Source organism: Tursiops truncatus, chromosome 7 (genome assembly GCF_011762595.2).
Source record: "Tursiops truncatus isolate mTurTru1 chromosome 7, mTurTru1.mat.Y, whole genome shotgun sequence".
NCBI lineage: Eukaryota > Metazoa > Chordata > Mammalia > Artiodactyla > Delphinidae > Tursiops > Tursiops truncatus.
This window is the reverse complement of record NC_047040.1, coordinates 58261513-58286206: the sequence shown is the minus strand read 5'-3', so window position 1 is coordinate 58286206 and position 24694 is coordinate 58261513. Positions and strand designations below refer to the sequence as shown.

General features: G+C 36.7%; 2 protein-coding genes across 7 annotated transcripts in view; one reads left to right on the top strand and one right to left on the bottom strand.

Annotated features, from left to right (window-relative positions):
• Positions 1-13978, top strand: part of SCRN3 (secernin 3) — a 37374-nt gene extending 23396 nt beyond the window's left edge. Inside the window, exons 5-8 of one of the 5 annotated variants that reach the window (XM_073807563.1) lie at positions 4804-4966; positions 6460-6634; positions 12691-12772; positions 13959-13978. In XM_073807563.1, the coding sequence (XP_073663664.1) occupies positions 4804-4966; positions 6460-6634; positions 12691-12772; positions 13959-13963 (425 nt within the window). In that variant the 3' untranslated portion in view covers positions 13964-13978. Of the gene's footprint in view, positions 1-4803; positions 4967-6459; positions 6635-10001; positions 12534-12690; positions 13030-13097; positions 13849-13958 lie in introns of those variants that run through there. The other 4 variants (XM_073807564.1, XM_073807565.1, XM_073807562.1 and 1 more) reach the window with 4 other exon arrangements.
• Positions 13979-22348: 8370 nt separating this feature from the next.
• GPR155 (G protein-coupled receptor 155) overlaps positions 22349-24694 on the bottom strand; it is a 42833-nt gene continuing 40487 nt past the window's right edge. The window contains exon 16 of one of the 2 annotated variants that reach the window (XM_004326584.4): positions 22349-24275. In XM_004326584.4, the coding sequence (XP_004326632.3) occupies positions 23981-24275 (295 nt within the window). In that variant the 3' untranslated portion in view covers positions 22349-23980. Of the gene's footprint in view, positions 24329-24694 lie in introns of both variants that reach the window. The other variant, XM_019922779.3, reaches the window with a different exon arrangement.

The following is a 24694-nucleotide window of genomic DNA, read 5'->3' as shown; positions in this document are numbered from 1 at the left end:
TCTGGAACATAGTAACTGGTGGAGGGGAGGACACAAATGGTATTGTTCACTATTTGGTTGTTTCCCTTTTACCACTGTAAATCATGTGAACATCTTATTTATTAAGTTTGTCTGCATTTCAAAATTACTTCTTTAGAATAGATTCTATAAGTGAAGTTGGACCTACAAAATTTGCAGTTTCAACCTAAATGAGAAAACAGTGTCTCTAGTTCTCTTCTATAGAGCCTAAACAAATTGTTTCTTAATAAGAACTTCTTTTCAAAATTTCAGATTGTTTTAATTACTTTTTTGTATGTTGATCTTGTATTCTGTGACTTTGCTAAATGAATTTACTGGTTCTAGGAGGTTTATTTTGGGGTTTTTTTTTTTTTTGGTTAGACTCCTTGGGATTTTTATGTATAGACTATCATGCCACCTGCAAATAGGGACAGTTTAGTTCTTCCTTTCCAATCTGTATGCTTTTTATTTCCTTTCCTTGCCTTATTGTGCTGGCTAGGACTTCAAGTGTTATACTGAATAAGAATGGTGAGCGCAGACATCCTTGCCTTGTTCCCAGTCTTAGGGGGAAAGCATTTAGTCATTTACCATTAAGTATAGTATTAGCTGTAGCTTTTTGTAGCTGTACTTTGTCAACTTAATCAAGTTAAGGTAGTTTTCCACTATTCCTTGTTTGCTGAGAGTTTTTATCATGAATAGATACTGAGGTTTGTCATATGCGTTTTCTGTGTCAGTTGATATGATTCTCTTTTTTCTTTAGCCTGTTGATATGATAGATTACATTGATTTTCTAATATTGAACAAGCCTTGTATCCTGGGAATAAACCCAGCTTGGTCATGGTATATAATTCTTTTTATATATTGTTGGGTTCTCTTTGCTAATATTTTGTTGAGGGTTTTTGCATCTGTATTCATGAGAGATATTGGTCTGTGTTGGTTTGTTTGTACTGTCTTTGTTTGGTTTTGGTATAAGGGTAATATTTGCCCCATTAAATGAGTCAGGACGTGTTCCCTCCTTTTTTATTTTCTGGAAGAGGTTGTGTAGATTTGGAGTTAATTCTTCCTCAAATGTTTGGTAGAATTCTCCAGTGAAACATCTGGGCCTGGAGATTTCTGGAAGTTTTAAAGTCAATTTCTTTAAGAGATATAGGGCTAGTCAAATTATTTCATATTGAGTGAGTTTTAGTAATATGTGCTTTTCAAATAATTGGTCCATTTCTTCTAAGTTGTTAATTTATGGGTATAGAGTTGTTCATAGTATTCCTTTATCATGCTTTTAATGTCTGCAGGGTCTGTCATGATACCCCTGTTTCATTTCTGATATTGGTAATTTTGTAATTTGTGTTTTCTCTTTTTCTGTCTGTCTAGCTAGAGGTTTGTCAATTTTATTGATCTTTTCAGAGAACCACTTTTTGTTTCATTGACTTTTCTGCTTTCAATTTCATTGATTTCTGCTTTTATCTGTATTATTTCTTCCTTCTGCTTGCCTTGAGCTTATTTTGCTCTTCTTTTTCTAGTTTATTAAGGTGGTAGCTTAGATTACTGATTTCCACTTGACTTTTAAGTTTTTTTCTGGATATTTAATATTTTTTTACTGGTAATATGAATGGAATATTTTTCTATTATGTTTGTTAATTGGTTGGTTTTTTTTTTAACATCTTTATTGGAGTATAATTGCTTTACAATGGTATGTTAGTTTCAGCTTCACAACAAAATGAATCAGTTATTTATATACATATGTTCCCATATCCCTTCCCGCTTGCGTCTCCCTCCCTCCCACCCTCCCTATCCCAATTGGTTGGTTTTGATCTATAAGAAAGCTGTTGAGTGTTTTTACTTATTTAATGGGACACCTCATTGATAGTCTATTTTTTTCATAGTTTTAAAATCTATTCTCTTTGGTTTTTCAGGTAAGTAATTATATGTTAGTGATCCTATTTTAATTTTCTTGTCGAATTATACTTTGGGGAATATAAACTTTGTACAAGCATGAAAAATTAGGAGGTCGTATAAGAAAATTGGGGAGATGTAGATACTTTAAAAAAATGACCTCATTTTAGTCATATAGCAGCTGGCTAATGAAGCAAAGATTGCAGCAAGTTGTGATGGATGGTAGGAGGGATGTCCATTTTATCTGAATTTTCAGTCTGATGCCCCAAAGTTACAGGGGTTGCATAAGGAAGCAAAGGTAGTCTTAAACATAAAGATTATCACTGATGAACCATCTATTTATAAAATTAGTCCTCATTCAAATATCTTTCCCAATTTAACACTATCCTTCCTCTTCTTTGCATCAATATTTTTGTTAATGTCTCTTAATGATTATTAACACAATACAAATAAAATACAAACTGAAAGTCTTACAAAAGATGCAAGATTTCCAGAAGCCCATGAAATTAACATTAGATACTGATTAGGTCACATACAAAGCCATTGGCAAATAAAAAATGAACAGAGAGTTAGACCTATTGACAACTGAAGAAAAACTGAGAGCAGTAACACAACAAAGTGCTTCAAAAGAAAATGATTTGAATGTTAAATAATTAAGAATAGATAACTAATAACAACCTGCTGTATACACAGGGATCTCGACTCAATACTCTGTAATGGCTTACATGGGAAAAGAATCTAAAAAAAAAAAAAAAAGTAGGTATATGTATAACTGATTCACTTTGCTGTACACCTGAAACTAACACAACATTGTAAATCAACTATACTCCAAAAAAATTTTTAAAAAGGAAAAAAATAAAATTATTATACAAAAAAAAAAGAATTAAGAGAGGGACTTGAGAAACTTGATGAAGTCCTCATATATTTTTGCAATCATTATCTGTATGATCATTCTGCAATAGTCAAAGTCGAATTCTCTTACCATTTTGTTGTAAAAATTACACTTGTTTCATTCTTTGTTCTAAGAATTAGCATATTAAAATTTTAACCTAAATTTTGTTAACTATAAGCTTATGTAAACTTATTTTTGTATCTTAATTTCATTTTAAAGATCCAATCAGTCCTTTTCCTCGACTACATAGCATGAAGTTTTGATTCTTATTTTAAATATGTTGCTTTAAGTGGCTATTTTCTGGTACCAATTTTCTTCTGATAATGAGAATTTCTTGCATTTATTCAAAGAAAAATTTTCAGACCTGTTCTGAAACTCTTCAGGAGAAATCTTTTTTTAAAAAAAAATTATTTATTTATTATTTATTTAGGCTGCAGCGGGTCCTAGTTGTGGCATGTGGGATCTTTTGTTTTTAGTTGCAGCATGTGGACTCTTAGTTGTGGCATGCATGTGGGATCTAGTTGCCCGACCAGGGATCGAACCTGGGCCCCCTGCATTGGGAGCGTGGAGTCTTAGCAGGGAAGTCCCAGGAGAAATCCTTTTTGAATTGTTAACTGTGGTTACCTTAATTGAAATTGGATCAGGGGACTTTCATTTCTTTATATTCACAGAGCTGTATATCCATGTCTAAATCTATCAATATCTGTCTTTCTGTCTGTCTGTGTCTATCTATCTATCCATTGCCTAGGACAGTGCCTGGCATTTAATAGGTGTTCAATAAATATTTGTTGAGTGAATGAGAACTAAACAGAGAAAATCCCATTCTTGTTTTGAGAGAATTTGTAATCTAATGGCAGAGATATGACCAATACAGACAAAAGATCAGGAATTTATAATCTGATGGCAGAGATAGGATCAAGATAAAAAAAGATAGGACCAATAACAGACAAAAGACAGATGGAGAGAAAAAGTTTATTTAAGTTAAGCTTAGTAGTAAGTTTTAATTTGAAGGAGTCCTAATGTGATTCAGGGAGAATTGAGTCATAAATTTTGGAGAAGAGAATTATTATCATGTGAGAAGAAGATATTTTGGCTACTTTTGGAGGACTGCATTGTGGAAGGGTAAGATTATTCATCTTGTCATAAGATAGATCCTAAATCACATCTTTGACTATGGATATATATAGAAAGAAACAGAGCTGTCTGAGGGCATGATTGGCTTTTAAAATTTTTTGGTGGAAATGCCTTCCAAATATGGGATTCTGAGGTTCTCTGTAACCATGGACATGTTGTGTTTGCTAAAGAGATAGATTTTCTTCTATTTTTCTCAAAAAAATCTCCTTAAAATATCAAACTTTACCTATGAAAGCAGAAAACAGAATATAATGCCATTTATTTTCATTACACATGATGGACATTTAAATTTTTAAAGTAGTCCAGTGGAGCTATGTACATACAAATTCCATTAGCCAATAATGTCTTTTGCCTCCTTCATTCCCACTCAGGTTACAGTTCACACTTTCATACAAGAGTATTAATGTCAGGCATAGCAATTATATTACAGGAAAAATAATTTGTTATTTTGTAAAGAACATCTGGTATAATATTGGAAACTAAGCACAATATTCTCTTAATATTTGGTTCCCAGAATGGATAGACTCAGATAATAGTTATTATTGTCATTAGTTAATTGTTAACTACATACCTCTTAAAAATTTTTGGAAGGGCAGTGAGATTGAGTGTATTTTGCATTATTGATTTCATCTTCTTAGGAAATAACAGATTTAACCTGTTATAATGTTTTGAGATTTTGTATATTTTATATTAGAAAAAAATCTTCCTTGGGACAGTGCAGTGAGTCTAACAGTTATGGTACAAGATTTGCTTATAGTCAGTCTTACTTAATTTATACCTAGACCAGTGTCTCATATTATGTATTATCAATAGAGAAAGCAGTTCATAATTGCAGGATGCCAACCTGCAAATGCATATGTATTTGATCGTCTTAAAATTCATTTCCCTAGGAAACATAACCTTTGAAACAATGATGGAAATTCTCCGAGATAAACCAAGTGGCATTAATATGGAGGGAGAATTCCTGACCACTGCAAGCATGGTTTCTATTTTACCTCAAGACTCCAACGTTCCTTGCATCCACTTCCTTACAGGGACTCCTGATCCTGAGAGGTAAAGTCACAAAATACTATAAACCAGGCAGGGGGTCAGGGGTAGGGTAGAGTCATTAGTTTGGTGATGATTTTGTCAGGCTAAATTTTTATTGCACAAATACCACAATAATTTTTTAATGCATTTTCTTTTTTTTTTTTAATTAATTAATTATTGGCTGCGTTGGGTCTTCATTGCTGCACGTAGGCTTTCTCTGGTTGCAGTGAGCGGGGGTTACTCTTCATTGCGGTGCACGGGCTTCTCGTTGCGGTGGCTTCTCTTGTTGCGGAGCTTGGGCTCTAGGTTTCAGTAGTTGCAGCACATGGGCTCAGTAGTGCTGGCTCTAGAACGCGGGATTAGTTGCTCCGTGGCATGTGAGATCTTTCCAGACGAGGGCTCGAACCCCTGTATCCTGCATTGGCAGGCGGATTCTTAACCACTGCGCCACCAGAGAAGTCTTTTAAATGCATTTTCTATTCAGGTTTTAGTCTGCCATTTTCCTATGTGTATCATTGTCATAACTATTCTCATTCATATGGGACGAAAATGTTTATAGTTTCTGGTACGCAGTTATCCCTACTCCCTCTTTCCCTAACTATATTTAAAATTGTCAAGAAAAACAAGTAGATTGGGGCTTCCCTGATGGCGCAGTGGTTGAGAGTCCACCTGCCGATGCAGGGGACGGGGGTTCGTGCCCCAGTCTGGGAAGATCCCACATGCCGCGGAGCGGCTGGGCCCGTGAGCCACGGCTGCTGAGCCTGCGCGTCCGGAGCCTGTGCTCCGCAACGGGGAGAGGCCACAACAGTGAGAGGCCCGCGTACCAAAAAGAAAAAAAAAAAAAAAAAGTAGATTGGTTTTCTAATGCAGATTTCAGTATTAAATATTAGATGATGAGTAAGAGTTAAAAGGTTAAATGATCTAGAAAATACATACATGTAAAACAAAATATCAATAAAGTTATATCTTAAGTAGGATATATACAGACTACCTTGATTTAAATCATTGGTGTCTCATAAAACTTAATGCACATTACATTTAGAAGTGATCTTATATTCACTACCTCTTAGTATTATAATCTTTCATATTATTAAAGATATCTTCCAGAAAAAGGAATAAAACTTGTGAATCCCTTATTAACACAGCTGCTTATTTTCATCCCAAATCCTAATGCTCAATCTGTTACATTGAGGATTGTTCTTACCCTCCAACTGTGGAATTTGCAGTAGAAAATGATGAACTATAATTTTACTTGACACTGTTTATATGCCAGGCCCTTTGTTAGGTTCGTGGGAATATAAGGCTAAATAAAGGATGATCCCTTGCCCCAAAAGGAGATCCCAGTGTACCAGGGAAGACAGGCATGGGTATAAGTAGTATGACAGGAACAATTAGTATGTTATAAATTAGTAGAAATTAAAGGGAATCTTAGAAGATTTAGAATAATGCTGAATATTTTTTTTTCAGCTGAATATTTTTATATCCCCAGATACCAAACTTAATACTTTTTCTTCTAGATCTGTTTTTAAGCCTTTCATATTTATACCAAATATTTCACAACTATTGGACACCAGTTCACCCACATTTGAAGATTCAGTTAAAAAGAAGCCACAGTTTAACATTAAGCCTGACAGAAGACACCTACTCTACCAAAAACATCAACAGGCCTTGGAAATACTAGATAATAAGGAGGTATGATTAGATTATATTCTCTGTTTTATCATTAAGAATAACTTAAAATATGATTCAATCCATATTTTGAACTTTGAAATTTCAGCTTTCTTTCCTTTATATAAAAATAGGTTTAAAAATAGTTTAGATGCTTAGACTATAATAGAGCTATATTATTTTTGAACTTTGGTTAAAAAAATGGTTAAGAATATATTGCGAATTTAGAGAAATTTAGTATATTAAACATAATAACAATAGCTAACATTTATTGAACACTTATTATACACCAAGCACCATGGTACTGTTACATGGGATATTTCATTTAATCTTCACAACCACTTCATCAGGTAGGTACTATTTTTTTTTTAATAAATTTATTTATTTTTGGCTGTGCTGGTTGTTCATTGCTGCGTGCGGGCTTTCTCTAGTTGTGGTGAGCGGGGGCTACTCTTCGTTGCAGTGCGTGGGCTTCTCATTTCAGTGGCTTCTCTTGTTGTGGAGCACGGGCTCTAGGCATGTGGGCTTCAGTAGTCGTGGCACGTGGGCTCAGTAGTTGCAGCTCCCGGGCTCTAGAGGGCAGGCTCAGTAGTTGTGGTGCACGGGCTTAGTTGCTCCGTGGCATGTGGGATCTTTCTGGACCAGGGCTCGAACTCGTGTCCCCTGCATTGGCAGGCAGATTCTTAAACACTGTGCCACCAGGGAAGTCCCAGGTAGGTACTATTATCGTTTCCATTTTACTTATAAGAAATCTGAGACTTGGAGAGTTTAAGTAGCTTTTTTAGTGTATCTCACACCAAAAATTACAAAACTTCTAGAGGGGAGTTAACCTGGTCTCTAAAATAACGTTCTTAATCATATACCCTCAGATTAATTTTAATTGAAAGTGACGTGACACCCCATAGACTTAAAATAATAATTATTATAATGAGTTGAAGTTTTAATAAAAGATAAATGCTTATTATTTTTAAATGTAAGCATAATAAAAGATTAAACACATCACCCACAATCTCATCTCCAGAAACAAGTAGATATATAATTTGGGGGGACAGATAGATTGATGGGTAGACAAATAATTTTATAATGTTCATACCTCTTCAGCCTTCCTGCCCTCTTCTGTCTCTGCCCCAGAGATTAAAAAAATAGATTAGAAGGAAATGGAAGGGCTACCTAAAGGCCTTTCTCAGAACTCTCAACTTATTCCTTGCAATGAAGGAAAAGATTGGTCATCTTATACCTTTTCTCACCTGCTTCTACCAGCTTCGCTTCTGATTTTTATTGCCTATAATAACTTTTACTTTGTGAAGGTATATACACTTACATTCTTTCTACGTTAAATGAATTAGATGAATTTTCCTCCCCGGCAATTATTTACTTATTTCCTTTTTCTGTAGTATGTTTACATAGTTGCCATGCTTTTCTCTCTCCCGCCCCCCCGGCCCACCCCTGTACTTATGCTTAAAGCAGAGAGCTCTGTACAGATCCTCTATTTGCTATAGATTCTTGACACTACTGCTTTTTTCTGAGACCAGTTTGTTTTACTTCTGACCTACAGTGTAAACACCTTTTTGTAGCCTAGTGGCATGGAGTGAGAGGCAAGTGTTTTGTTCTAGGAGCCTATTAAGTGCACCGGGCCAGAAGTGTCATTCCCTCCATGGGCTTGGCCCATCCTCCAGACTCAGCACAGTGCTGTGAAAAATGATGAGCCCCTGGTTCTTCTTGCCTTTGCTCAAGTTCTTCAGTGATATGTTTCATGAATGTCTGCTCTGGAGGGACTTCCCCTCCTTTCCGAGCAGCCTCTGCACTGCTCTCATTGCTCATGATAGTTCTCAAGAGTTGTTAGCTCCCTTTTCCCCTTAAATACTGCTTCTGGGAGGTGGGTTTTGTAGACTTATTACTAAATGCCCGTTAAACTAAATTAAATTGCTGATTGACATTTTTCTAAGTAATAATGAAATAAAATTTAAAAGCAGTTACTATTTTAGGCTGTATTTAATAGGTATTAAATGTTGATTGACAACATGAAGTAGTGGAAAGACAATGGGATTTGAGGGAAGAAGTGTCAAAGACCTGGGTTCTAGTCCTGGCTCTGTAAATAACTACTTTTATGTTTTAGGGAGAGTCAGTCCTACTGGTAGTTTAGTTAACATTTCTTGATTACTAATGAGGTTGAAAATTTCATATGTTTATTGGCCTTTGTGTTTCCTCTTAAATGACTTGCCTATTATTTTCCTTAGTCTGTTTTTCAATTGATTCTTGGTTGTTTTTGTCTTTTGACTTAAAGAGGCAAAAATATGTGAATAACTTTGTTGTGTAGCAAATTTTTAATCTCAGTTTGTTTATTTAACTTCTTTTGTCAGACAAGTTTAAAATTTAATCAGTTGCATTTGTTAGTCTTTTCCTTTAAGGCATCTTGATTTCATGCTTCAAAAGGGCTGCCTCACCTCAAAATAAATATAACTTCTGTATTTTCTTTCAAATACATATATGCATATTTGAAAAAAAATTAGTTCTTTATCTGGAATTTATTTTTATGGGTGTTATGAAGTAGGGTTCTAACTTCGTTTTCCAAAGAGATGACCAATTATTCTAATACCATTTATTGATAAAATACATTTTTTGCACTGATACGAAGTGCAGTGTTTCTTCAGAAAAAATTGCATACAATTTCATACTGAAGTATAGGTCAAAGTTAAGAATCCTTGTTTTGTGGAGTTCTGCCCCATTATGGTTCAAATTTTAAAAATTATGCTCACTTTCTAGTAACTCTCTTCTTATACACTTTTTCTGTCAGTACCTACCCTCTAACTGGTGATGGTAATTCATTAATAACTTAAAAATTGCTCCTTTCTATAAGAATCATGACCTTTCCCCCCCTTGTTGATACAAGGAGGAATCATAGAGAAAATGACTTTTCTTTTAGTTGCTCTTTCCCTTGAACGTCACTGTTCTATTTCCTTTGTTTAATCTGATAATGCTGGTTTTAAATGTAGAAGATCCAAATTCATGAAAATATTTCAGCTTCAGTTTTCAGCAACCTTCCCCATCCACAATTAATATCAAATTTTCAACTGACCTGTTATTTGTCTTTTAAGTTTCTTGCTTATAGACTAATACTACATAATTGTTATTGTATTTTCTACTAAAAATAACTATAGTTTGTGGTTAATAGATTAACTGAATCTAGAACAATGATTTTTCCCAAAGAATTTCATTCTTTCTTTATCTAAAGAATAGGAGAAGGGGAACCGAACCAGAAGTTGAAACCAGAATGAACAAACCTTGTCTGTAGAGGTGGTTTGGAATTTTGTTAGACTCGTGTGTGTGCATGTGTGCTCATGCACACATGTGTATCTGTGTATTTATTTATTTTTATTTTTTAATTGTTCAGGAAAAAGCCAAAACAATGTTGGACAACATGAGCAAACTGGAGAAGGAACTATTCAAAGAGATGGAATCAATCCTTCAAAACAAGCATCTTGATGTGGATAAAATTGTTAATCTTTTTCCTCAGTGTACAAAAGATGAAATTAGAATTTATAAGCCAAATATTAGTTCTTAGTGATCGCATAAATGGTCAGCAATCTTCCTCAAAATTAGAATCTGTTACCTTGGTAAATAATATAAATTAAGTTTGAGCAGATATGATTATTCTTTAATAGCATTCAGGTGATAGCTTGGCTATTAAAACTACATGTAGCCTTGATGAAATATTGAGAAAGAAAATAACATTGGAATTGGACACATATATCATGGATAGCCAGGTATCACTTTAGGTACCGACTTGTATTTTTCTTTCTAGCCACAATACCTTTTTAAAAATCACAGTAACTAAATATCCAATTCTGCATAAAGCATGAAACATTAAAATAATGTATACATTTATTATAATTATATATTGTCCTCAATTTTCTGTTACAACAGAAAGCAGATTTTTCTTTAGTAATGGAAAATATTGTCTCAACTAATAAGTTTTTTGTGCTTTAGGCAAGTATTAGCCAGCTCTAGCAAAATTTTCTAGATTTACACATTGTCTTATTCCAGTCTTTTAATTATGCAAATGTTTTATTAAACTCAGACTTGCTCTTTGTCAAGACTTAGATGACCAGTGAGCTTTTAGCTCTAATTGTCTAGCATTTTGTCGCCCATACCCCTTAACAGACTTTTATGTTAATATTTTTAGAAGAGCTTTCCTGGGAGATTAGGAAATGGAATAAGCCAAGACCTTAGGAGATATTATTTTGGTGTCTCAAATCTCTCTCATCTTTTACTTCTGTTCATTCAGTGAAAACAGGAACAGGAATGAGACAGTGGTGATGAAATAGAAATATTAGCATATTATGAACATTAAGAACGTTATAATATATATTATGAACATTATATATGAATAATAATACCTGTCCAAAGATTATAAAACTCTGTTAAAGGGCTTCCCTGGTGGCACAGTAGTTGAGAGTCCGCCTGCCGATGCAAGGGACACGGGTTCATGCCCCGGTCCGGGAAGATCCCACATGCTGCGGAGCGGCTAGGCCCGTGAGTCATGGTCTCTGAGCCTGCGCGTCCGGAGCCTGGGCTCCGCAACGGGAGAGGCCACAGCAGTGAGGGGCCCCCGTACCGCAAAAAACAAACAAAAAAAACTCTGTTAAAGTTACACAGGGATTACCAAGTAAGACTCAAAGTTGGAAATATAAACAAAAGAAAAATCCAACTCAAAATAACACTATGTTTTTATTGGTTTCTAGAAATTTCCATTTTAGGTGTTTGATTGCATTATGATATTTATTGGTCACTATCACTGCAATTAGGATTATTACTAAAATAATGGATCATTATATTTAAAGAGTACTCAGAAATTATTTTTTAAATTCTCTCATAAAAATCATAATCTGCCTGATGGCTCTTGTCTAATGCAGGGCTGCCATTACAAAAGAAAACTGTATCAAATGCTCAGTTAATTCTGGTTTGCCTTACATATAATTCAGTCATAGTTTCTTCCTAAATCATGAAGCCCCTTGGGCAACCCCCAAATGCCCCCCCCCCTTTTTTAATATGTGAGGAAACTAAGGGTAAGCAGTTCATTGATTTATTCAGGCACAGAAACGTGCCTCTCTCTAGGGCCCGCATGTTTTCACTTTCTCCTTTGACACCATGCTAGACCAAACTAGTACCAGGCTCTCACCTGGACCACTGCAGTTAAGTTCTTCTGCACTGATTTTTGCTCTTTATCTTCATCCACATGGGTCACTGCAGCTAGAGTGATCTATTAAAATTTTAAATATGTTCATGAATTTCCCTCCTAAAACTTTTTTAAAAAAATAGACTTTATTTTTAGAGCAGTTTTATGCTTAAAGCAAAATTGAGAAGAAAGTACAGAGTTCCCACGTACCCCTGTTCCTCTATCCTCCCCTCCACCATCAACATCCCCCACCAGAGTGGTACATTTGTTATAACTGATGAACCTACACTGACACATCATTATCACCCAAAATCCAGAGTCTACATTAGGTTTCACTCATTGTACATTCTATGGGTTTGGATAAATGTATAATGACGTGTATCTACAATTATAGTATCATACAGAACAGTTTTACTGCTCTGAATATCCTTTGTGCTCCACCTATTCATCTCTCCCTTCCCCTAACCCCTGGCAATCATCTTTTTACTGTCTCCACAGTTTTGGCTTTTCCAGAATACTGTATAGGTGGAATCATACAGTATGTAGCCTCCTTTTCAGATTGGCTCCTTAACTTAGTAATATGCATTTAAGTTTCCTCTATGTCTTTTCATGGCTTGATAACTCATTTCTTTTTAGTGATGAATAATATTCCACTGTCTGGATACCCTGGCTCCTGATATCCACTACTGAAGGACATCTGGTTGCTTCTGTGTTTTGGCAATTATGAATAAAGCTGCTATAAATATCCATGTGCAGGTTTTTGTGTAGACATGGTTTGAACTCATTTGGGTAAATACCCAGGAACATGAGTGTTGGATGGTGTGGGAAGAGTATGTTTAGTTTTATAAGAAACTGCCAAACTGTCTTCTAAAGTGACTACCGTACCATTTTGCTTTCCTACCAGCAGTCAATGAGAGTTCCTATTGTTCCACATCCTCGCCAACATTTGTTGTTGTCAGTGTTCTGGATTTGGGCCATTCTAATAGGTATGTAGTAGTATCTCATTGTTTTAATTTGCATTTCCCTAATGACATGATGCAAAGCACCTCTTAATATGCTTATTTGCCATCTATATTATCTTCTTTGGTGAGGAATCTGTTCAGATCTTCTCCTCATTTTAAAAAATCAAGTTGTTAATTTTCCTATTGTGTCTAAAACTGTAAAGAGTCAATGAGATAAGTCCCAATCCTTAACAACTATCAACAAGATCCTGCCAATCTCCCCCATCTATATCTTATTATGCTTTTTTTTTTTTTTTTTTGCGGTATGCGGGCCTCTCACTGTTGTGGCCTCTCCCGTTGCGGAGCACAGGCTCCGGACGCGCAGGCTCAGCGGCCACGGCTCACGGACCCAGCCACTCCACAGCATGTGGGATCTTCCTGGACCGGGCACGAACCCGCGTTTCCTGCATCGGCAGGCGGACTCTCAACCACTGCTCCACCAGGGGAGCCCTATACTTTGTTTTTTTAAAGTTTCTATTCTGCTCTTTCAGTTCCTTGAATGTGCCCAGTTCCTTCATCATGACTGTACCCTCTGCTTGCACCATTCATTTCATGTGCTTTTAATATAAGTAGTTCTTTCCATCCTTTAGAGTTTTGCTGAAACATGACTTCCTCAGGGAAATTTTCCCCACTCAAGATCAAGCCTCTTGATACATACTCTGAGAGCCACATGTGATCCTGATCACAAGTGTAATTAAATGTTTAACATCTGTCTCTCACAGCAGAAGAAGCTTTATGAGGATAAGAACCATATTTTTTCCCACTGTTGTGTGCTTAATGTTCAACATTATGTCTGGCACAAGCTAGATGCTCAATAAACATTTAAATTAACATTCAAGGACTGATGGAGAGAATTTACACAGTCCTCTTCTCGGCTTGTAAAGTTGAGAAAATTAGCTAGACAATCTATCCGTACAACTTGATAGCCTTTTATAAGGCTGAGGTCAACCTATTCCCTTTTTCCATATTCAAAATAGGAATAATAACTCCCCAGATAAAGATAAGGATTATTATATTTATAAACAGCCAATTAATTTATAAAACATTTTGGGAGACTTTCACTCTATAAATCCAATATGGTATTGGGCTTTGGTACTTCAGTGAGTAATTAATACCTTGTGGTATATTTTAGAAAATTTAAGGTTTTCTTAAATTTCATGTGTTTCTTAAGAGTAAAAAACATAGTAGCTGGGGAGACCTTCAAGATGGTGGAGGAGTAAGATGTGGAGATCACCTTCCTCCCCACAAATACAGCAGAAATACATCTACATGTGGAACAACTGCTACAGAACACCTACTGAACGCTGGCAGAAGACCTCAGACTTCCCAAAAGGCAAGAAACTACCCACGTACCTGGGTAGGGCAGAAGAAAAAAGAAAAGACAGAGACAAAAGAATGGGGACGGGACCTGCACCTCTGGGAGGGAGCTGTGAAGGAGGAAAAGTTTCCATACACTAGGAAGCCCCTTCACTGGTGGAGACTGGGGGTAGGGGTGGGGGTGGAAGCTTCGGAGCCATGGAGGAGAGTGCAGCAACAGGGGTGCAGAGGGCAAAGCGGAGAGATTCCCGCACAGAGGATCGGTGCTGACCAGCACTCATGAGCCTGAGAGGCTTGTCTGCTCACCCGCCGGGGCGGGTGGGGGCTGGGAGCTGATGTTCCAGCTTCGGAGGTCGGATCCCAGAGAGAGGACTGGAGTTGGCTGCGTGAACACAGCCTTAAGAGGGCTAGTGCGCCACAGCTAGCTGGGAGGGAGTCGGGGAAAAAGTCTGGAACTGCCTAAGAGGCAAGAGACCATTGTTTCGTGGTGCGCGAGGAAAGGGGATTCAGAGCACCACCTAAACGAGCTCCAGAGACTGGCGCGAGCTGCGGCTATCAGCGTGGACATCAGAGACGGACATGAAATGCTAAGGCTGCTGCTGCAGCTACCAAGAAGCCTGTGTGCAAGCACAGGTCACTGTCCACACCTACCCTCCCGGGAGCCTGTGAAGCCCGCCACTGCCAGGGTCCCGTGATCCAGGGACAACTTCCCCAGGAGAACAGTGTGCCTCAGGCTGTTGCAACGTCATGCCGGCCTCTGCCGCTGCAGGCTCGCCCCGCATTCCGTACCCCTCCCTCCCCCTGGCCTTAGTGAGCCAGAGCCCCCTAATCAGCTGCTACTTTAACCCTGTCCTGTCTGAGTGGGAACAGATGCCCTCAGGCGACCTACATGCAGCAGCAGGGCCAAATCCAAAGCTGAACCCCGGGAGCTGTGCAAACAAAGAAGAGAAAGGGAAATCTCTCCCCACAGCCTCAGGAGCAGTGGATTAAATCTCCCCAATCAACTTGATGTACCCTGCATCTGTGGAATACCTGAATAGACAACGAATCATCCCAAAATTGAGGAGGTGGACTTTGGGAGCAACTGAAGACTTGAGGTTTGGTTTCTGCATCTAATTTATTTCTGGTTTTATGTTTATCTTAGTTTAGTATTTACCTTATTATCATTGGTAGATTTATTGATTTGGATACTCTCTTCCTTTTTTAAAAAAATATATATTTTTCCTTTTTCTCTTTTTGTGAGTGTGTATGTGTATGCTTTTTTGTGTGATTTTGTTTGTATACCTTTGCTTTTACCATTTGTGCTAGAGTTCTGTCCTTTTTTTTTTTGATATAGTTTTTAGCACTTTTTATCATTAGTGGATTTGTTTTTAGGTTTGCTTGCTCTCTTTATTACTTTTTAATTTTAATACTTTTTTATTTTAATAACTTGATTTTTATTTTACTTTTTTCCTTCTTTCTCTCTCTCTCTCTCTCTCTTTCTTTTTTCTCCCTTTTCTTCTGAGCTGTGTGGCTGACAGGGTTTTGGTGCTCCAGCCAAGTGTCAGGCCTGAGCCTCTGAGTTGGGAGAGAGACCTCCTGGCTCCAAGTAATATCAAACGGCGAAAGCTCTCCCAGAGATCTCCATCTCAACACTAAGACCCAGCTCCACTCAATGACCAGCCAAACAACTAGCAAGACAGGAACACAACCCCACTCATTAGCAGAGAGGCTGCCTAAAACCATAATAAGGTCACAGATATCCCCAAACACACCACCGGATGTGGTCCTGCCCACGAGAAAGACAAGTCCAGCCTCATCCACCACAACACAGGCACCAGTCCCCTCCACCAGAGAGCCTACACAACCCACTGAACCAACCTTACCCACTGGGGGCAGACACCAAAAACAATGGGAACTATGAACCTGCAGCCTGCGAAAAGGAGACCCCAAACACAGTAAGTTAAGCAAAATGAGAAGACAGAAGTACACAGCAGATGAAGGAGCAAGGTAAAAACCCACCAGACCAAACAAATGAAGAGGAAATAGGCAGTCTACCTGAAAAAGAATTCAGAGTAATGACAGTAAAGATGACCCAAAATCTTGGAAACAGAATGGAGAAAATATGAGAAACGTTTAACAAGGACCTAGAAGAATTAAGAGCAAACAAACAATGAACAACACAATAAATGAAATTAAAAATTCTCTAGAACGGGCTTCCCTGGTGGCACAGTGGTTGGCAGTCCACCTGCCGATGCAGGGTACGCGGGTTCGTGCCCTGGTCCGGGAGGATCCCGCGTGCAGTGGAGCAGCTGGGCCTGTGAGCTGTGGCCGCTGAGGCTGTGTGTCCAGAGCCTGTGCTCTGCAATGGGAAAGGCCACAGCGGTGAGAGGCCCGCGTACCGCAAAAAAAAAAAAAAAATTGTCTAGAAGGAATCAGTAGCAGAATCACTGAGGCAGAATAACGGATAAGTGACCTAGAAGATAAAATAGTGGAAATAGCTCCCACAGAGCACAATAAAGAAAAAAGAATGAAAAGAATTGAGGACAGTCTCAGAGACCTCTGGGACAACATTAAATGCACCAACATTCAAATTGTAGGGGTCCCAGAAGAAGAAGCGAAAAAGAAAGGGACTGAGAAAATATTTGAGATTATAATTGAAAACTTCCCTAATATAGGGAAGGAAATAGTCAATCAACTCCAGGAAGTGCAGAGAGTCCCACATAGGATAAATCCAAGGAGAAACACACCAAGACACATATTAAACTATCAAAAATTAAATACAAGAAAAAATATTAAAAGCAATAAGGGAAAAGCAACAAATAACATACAAGGGAATCCCCATAAGGTTAACAGCTGATGGTTCAGCAGAAACTCTGCAAGCCAGAAGAAAGTGGCAGGACATATTGAAAGTGATGAAAGGGAAAAACCTACAACCAAGATTACTCTGCCTAGCAAGAATGTCATTCAGATTTGACGGAGAAATTAAAACCTTTACAGACAAACAAAAGCTAAGGGAATTCAGCACCACCAACCAGCTTTACAACAAATGCTAAAGGAACTTCTTTAGGCAGGAAACACAAGAGAAGGAAAAGACCTACAATAACAAAACCAAAACAATTAAGAAAATGGTAATAGGAACATATATGTCAATAATTACCTTAAATGTAAATGGATTAAATGCTCCAACCAAAAGCATAGACTGGGTGAATGGATACAAAAACAAGACGTGTATATATGCTGTCTACAAGTGACCCACTTCAGACTTAGGGACACATACAGACTGAAAGTGAGGGGATGGAAAAAGATATTCCATGCAAATGGAAATCAAAAGAAAGCTGGAGTAGCAATTCTCGTATCAGACAAATTAGACTTTAAAATAAAGACTATTACAAGAGACAAAGAAGGACACTACATAATAATCAAAGGATGAATCCAAGAAGAAGATATAACAATTGTAAATATTTATGCACCCAACATAGGAGCACCTCAGTACCTAAGGCAAATGCTAACAGCCATAAAAGGGAAAACTGACAGTAACACAATCATAGTAGGGGACTTTAACAACCCACTTTAACAACCCAGCTTTTGCTGCACCCAAAACCTGTGGGGTGCAGCAAAAGCAGTTCTAAGAAGGAAGTTTATAGCAATACAGTCCTACCTCAAGAAACAAGAAACACCTCAAGTAAACAACCTAACCTTACACCTAGAGCAATTAGAGAAAGAAGAACAAAAAAACCCCAAAGTTAGCAGAAGGAAAAAAATCATAAAGATTAGATCAGAAATAAAAAGAAATGAAGGAAACGATAGCAAAGATCAACAAAACTAAAAGCTGGTTCTTTCAGAAGATAAACAAAATTGATAAACCATTAGCCAGACTCATCAAGAAAAAAAGGGAGAAGACTCAATAGAATTAGAAATGAAAAAGGAGTAACAACTGACAGTGCAGAAATACAAAGGATCATGAGAGATTACTACAAGCAACCATATGACAATAAAATGGATAACCTGCAAGAAATGGACAAATTCTTAGAAAAGCACAACCTTCCAAGACTGAACCAGAAAGATACAGAAAATATAAACAGACAGATCACAAGCACTATTGAAACTGTGATTAAACATCTTCCAACAAACAAAAGCCCAGGACCAGATGGCTTCACAGGTGAATTCTATCAAACATTTAGAGAAGAGATAACACCTATCCTCCTCAAACTCTTCCAAAATATAGCAGAGGGAGGAACACTCCCAAACTCATTCTATGAGGCCACAATCACCCTGATACCAACACCAGACAAAGATGTCACAAAAAAAGAAAACTACAGGCCAATATCACTGATGAACATAGATGCAAAAATACTCAACAACTAGCAAAGAGAATCCAACAGCACATTAAAAGGATCATACACCATGATCAAGTGGGGTTTATCCCAGGGATGCAAGGATTCTTCAGTATAATGCAAATCGATTAATATGTGTGATATACCATATTAGCAAATTGAAGGAGAAAAACCATATGATAATCTCAACAGATGCAGAAAAAGCTTTTGACAAAATTCAACACTGATTTATGATAAAAACCCTCCAGAAAGTAGGCATAGAGGGAACTTAACTCAACATAATAAAGGCCATATATGACAAAACCACAGCCAACATTGTTCTCAATGGTGAAAAACTGAAACCATTTCCTCTAAGATCAGGAACAAGACAAGGTTGCCCACTCTCACCACTATTGTTCAACATAGTTTTGGAAGTTTTAGCCACAGCAATCAGAGAATAAAAAGAAATAAAAGGAATCCAAATCGGAAAAGAAGAAGTGAAACTGTCACTGTTTGCAGATGACATGATCTATACATAGAGAATCCTAAAGACGCTACCAGAAAACTACGAGAGCTAATCAGTGAATTTGGTAAAGTAGCAAGATACAAAATTAATGTACAGAAATCTCTTGCATTCCTATACATTAATGATGAAAAATCTTAAAGAGAAATTAAGGAAACACTCCCATTTACCATTGCAACAAAAAGAATAAAATACCTAGGAATAAACCTACCTAAGGAGACAAAAGACCTGTATGCAGAAGACTATAAGACACTGATGAAAGAAATTAAAGATGATACAAAAAGATGGAGAGATATACCATGTTCTTGGATTGTTAGAATCAACACTGTGAAAATGACTATAATACCCAATGTAATCTACAGATTCAATGCAATCCCTATCAAATTACCAATGGCATTTTTCACAGAACTAGAACAAAAAATTGCACAATTTGTATGGAAACACAAAAGACCCCGAATAGCCAAAGCAATCTTGAGAAAGAAAAATGGAACTGGAGGAATCAGGCTCCCACACTTCAGACTATACTACAAAGCTACAGTAATCAAGACAGTATGGTACTGGCACAAAAACAGAAATATAGATCAATGGAGCAGGATAGAAAGTCCAGAGATAAACCCATGCACATATGGTCACCTTATCTTTGATAAAGTTGGCAAGAATATACAATGAAGAAAAGACAGCCTCTTCAATAAGTTGTGCTGGGAAAACTGGACAGCTACATGTAAAAGAATGAAATTAGAACACTTCCTAACACCATACACAAAAAGAAACTCAAAATGGATTCAAGACCTAAATGTAAGGCCAGACAATACGGAACTCTTAGAGGAAAACATAGGCAGGACACTCTATGACATAAATCACAGCAAGATCCTTTTTGACCCACCTCCTAGAGAAATGGAAATAGAAACAAAAATAAATAAATGGGACCTGATGAAACTTAAAAGCTTTTGCACAGCAAAGGAAACCATAAACAAGACAAAAAGACAACCCTCAGAATGGGAGAAAATATTTGCAAATGAAGCAACTGACAATGGATTAATCTCCAAAATTTACAAGCAGCTAATGCAGCTCAATATCAAAAAAACAAACAATCCAATCCAAAAATGGGCAGGACACCTAAATAGACATTTCTCTAAAGAAGATATACAGATTGCCAACCAACACATGAAAGGATGCTCAACAACACTAATCATTAGAGAAATGCAAATCAAAACTACAACGAGTTATCACCTCACACTAGTCAGAATGGCCATCATCGAAAAATCTACAAACAATAAATGCTGGAGAGGGTGTGGAGAAAAGGGAACCCTCCTGCACTGTTGGTGGGAATGTAAATTGATACAGCCACTGTGGAGAACAGTATGGAGGTTCCTTAAAAAACTAAAAATAGAACTACCATACGATCCAGCAACCCCACTACTGGGCATATACCCTGAGAAAACCATAATTCTAAAAGAGTCATGTACCACAATGTTCATTGCAGCTCTATTTACAATAGCCAGGACATGGAAGCAACCTAAGTGCCCATTGACAGATGAATGGATAAAGAAGATGTGGCACATATATACAATGGAATATTACTCAGCCATAAAAAGAAACAAAATTGAGTTATTTGTAGTGAAGTGGATGGACCTAGAGACTGTCATACAGAGTGAAATAAGTAAGAAAGAGAAAAAAATATATATATATATATAAATACTGTATGCTAACACATATATATGGAATCTAAAAAAAAAAAAGTTCTGAAGAACCTAGGAGGAGGAGAGGAATAAAGACGCAGATGTAGAGAATGGACTTGACACGGGGAGAGGGAAGGGTAAGCTGGGATGAAGTGAGAGAGTGGCATGGACATATATACATTACCAAATGTAAAATAGATAGCTAGTGGGAAGGAGCTGCATAGCAGAGAGAGTTCAGCTCGGTGCTTTGTGTCCACTTAGAAGGGTGGGATAGGGAGGGTGGGAGGGAGATGCAAGAGGGAGGAGATATGGGGATATATGTATATGTACGGCTGATTCACTTTGTTGTAAAGCAGAAACTAACACACCATTGTAGAGCAATTATACTCCAATAAAGATGTTAAAAGAAATAATAACAGTTGATAAAAGAGTAACAGGAAAAGAGAGGTTTAGTCATAAAATGAGGTTAGCTAATATTTAATAAGCTCATGATTCCCTAAGGTGTGCCAGGCTCTTTATGAAAGTTATTAGATTTAGGGCTTCCCTGGTGGCGCAGTGGTTGAGAGTCCACCTGCCGACGCAGGGGACATGGGTTCGTGCCCCGGTCTGGGAAGATCCCCATGCCGCGGAGTGGCTGGGCCCGTGAGCCATGGCCACTGAGCCTGTGCGTCCGGAGCCTGTGCTCCGCAATGGGAGAGGCCACAACAGTGAGAGGCCCATGTACCGCAAAAAAAAAAAAAAAAGAAAGTTATTAGATTTAATAAAGGTGTTAAAACTATGGAAAAAAAATATAGTAGCTGAAATTTAAGGTTTTTTTTTAGTCAATCCTTAGATGATGTGGTTTATTATTTACCATTACATAATAAACCAAGGGAATAATCTAATAAACTGAGTATTTTAAAAAAAGCTGATTTGATCTTTGATGAAAACATCCATTTACATATTAATTTTCAATAAAAAAATTTGCCCTAGAAATAATTTTGCAGTCTAGAATTTTGGAAATCTAGTTCCTATTTGTAAAATTTGCTCCCAAATAGGTTCAACAGGGTTAGTGTTTTCTCTTTTTAATTGATTTTAGGCTTTTATCATAACAACTGTAGAAATTTATCATCCCATCTTTTCCTGAAAAATGGTGGTAACATTTCTCATCTGAACTGTTTCCAACCATAACTCATTACTTCATTACCTAGTTTAGTGATCTAAAGTAATTTAATATTTTACATGATATGAGGTATGATGGGGTAAAAACCAAGCTGTATTCTACTGCATAGCAAATGTAACATAATAGTTTTACATTATTTTTTGCTTTTAGAAGCTGACTGATCATTAATCGTTATTCCTAAAATGCCAAGCACAGTTTACCTTATTCTAAAAATACTGAAATTTAAATACAAGTTAGGCATGGAATTACTCATTGAGAACAAAGAAAAAGAACAATTGACCATGCTGAAGATTGGTATAAAAGGGGTAGATTTTAATAAAAACAGTATTGGATAATTTTCTCATCTGTGACCCTGCATATTAAAAATTATGAAATATGTGAGGACTCTAATGTCATATTGACTCATGAATAAAATGTGTTTACTGAGTGCATAATTGCGCAAGGCCTTGTGCACAGATCCCATAGGGTCATGAAGAATAGAACAATCTCAGGAGACCCATTTAAGGAAACATTGAAAACGTATAGAAAAGATCTCTCTGATGGCTTCTGCATTATTCAGATTACTCAAAGAAAAGACATTGGCACTGCAAGTTAAAATAGATATTTTATTGAGAAACTTGCTTTGTCAGTGAGTGAGTAAAAGTTACAAATATTTTTATTTAATAAAATTAGCATATCCTTAATTCTAAAAACATCTCTTAAAAGCTTTCATTATCTGAAACTGCAGATCATTCTGAGTCAGGGTTTTCTTTTAGTGTCTTCCATGGAAAAAGATGCTGCCAATTCCTGTCATGCAAATAACAGAACATGTGTAGTATGACTTGTTCACAAGCAAAACAAATTCCCCACTTGAGTCTGAGTTTCTTGCATGCATATGAATTAATATCTTTATTGCTGTAACTATAAAATTCTCTTGGTACAGCAATGAGGCTTTATGCTTACTCCTGAGGATTCTAAGAGTTATAATAATGTGGTCATATATATTTTTTTAAGTTATGTAGCAGACAGTTCTGCTGAAAAACCCCATTCCCCAGTTATAACTTAAAATTGGTATAGGTTAATACTACACACTAATGTGTAATTTACTTGTTAAGTACACTAGGCTTCCATGCAGGTTTTTTTTTTTTAATTACATTTTTGTTGCATTAAAAGGGCAATGATTTAACCCTATAAATTGTTTTCTAAATGGTTTTTACATATAAGACACTAAAAGTATGAGACAAATAAATATTTGAAATGGTTTTAAATAAGTTAAACCAGTACTAACAGCTAATAATTAAGTAGAGGGCAACATTTAGTAATTTTCAAATTTATAAATTTTTATACATGGACACTTAAAAAAACTAAATTGTAAATGTAAAAATAGGATGTTAGGCATAGAATTTTAAAATCTTGGCTTGAATTACATAGTTTTTTCTTCTCTTTAACTGCAGGGAATAAGGTAATAGGTAATAAGGTAATCTCTGTCCTTCTGCCCAGAGATGCTTTGTGCAAACACCAGAAATGATATATCACACAGCAATAATTTTGCTGATAAATTTAAATGGATCTGCTCAAATTATTACTTTTAGTACAAAAGCTAAAGGTTAGACTATACTTCTGTTGATGAATTTTAGAGATAATAATATTTATGGAGGTTCTTATTTCCCTCCTAATGGCACAGATTAGTACGTTGGATAGAAAAGCAAGAGGAGATGAAGCACTTGTTTTTTAAAAAAGTGCTTCTAGTTTTTAATGAGTACTCTTTTTCAAGGGAATGGAAAAATAGAATAAGAAGGCCTCTCATAAGAATCAATGAAATCTTTTTTAGTGCTATCAATACGTGCAAACTGGTCATAATTTAAGGTTCATATCCTCCCAACAGCTGCCAAATTTGGCAATTTGAAAGAATAGTAAATTGGATATTGATTTTGAAATTACAGCACGCAACTGCAGGGAACAATGTTTTAAAATATTGGCATAGTTTATAGTAATTATTATATTCATTATCAGAACTTTAAATTTGTTTCTCTTTTTTCTAAGTCAATTTCCTGTGTGTTTTACATACACATGAAATCACAGAATATTAGCACGGGGGGTGGGAACATGTCTTGTCAAATTTTACAGAAGAGGCAACTGAGGCTCAGAGAGGTTGTGATTTGCCCAAGGTCCCCTAACTAATAAGTAACAGATCTGGGGCTAGAATATGACTCCATGTGGGCTTGTCTCCTTTATAACTTAGGTCTTAAGGGATGGGGATGAATGCTCAATTTCTTTGTATCTTTGTATCTGTTGGGGAATGTTTGCATTAATAGCAGGAGGACTCTGTTCAGGACTCTTTTGAAGAAATCTGTAAAACAAGTACTCATCCCGAAATTCATAATTGTTGGTGATATGTTGGATGACTCCCCCTTGCACCAGTTTATCTCCGTATATCACAGCTTCACCACGGTCGGAGGCAAGGCCAACTTCAATTAGCCAGCTCACCAGGTCACAGCCACAGAAGGTCCCGACAGAAGTCTTTGCACCACACCTGTATGTCAAAGGAATGATTCAGCCATATGTTCTGTAAATCTGGTATCAGCACTGCATGATGGAGGACAAGCAAGGAAAAATAGAAGGAGACAGGGAAAGACAGCATGACAGTTAAAAGGTGGCAGGGATGAAACTATTCTGAATGCAAAGGGTTTATTAAATTACCTGAACCTAGAAAGACCCACCAGAGAAAAACAAAATAGGCCAATAATGCTTGTGAAAACAGAAACACTTAAAACAAATGACTTAGATAATGTAAGTGCATCAACAAATAAATATTCTTTATAGAGTAGATGGTCTTTTATGGTCAGATGCATTCTATAGATAGCAATTATATATTTTATAAGTTATACTCAGTTAAAATAAATAATTTAATTGTCTCAGGAGCATTAACTAATATTTTTGCAAGCTCTTAAG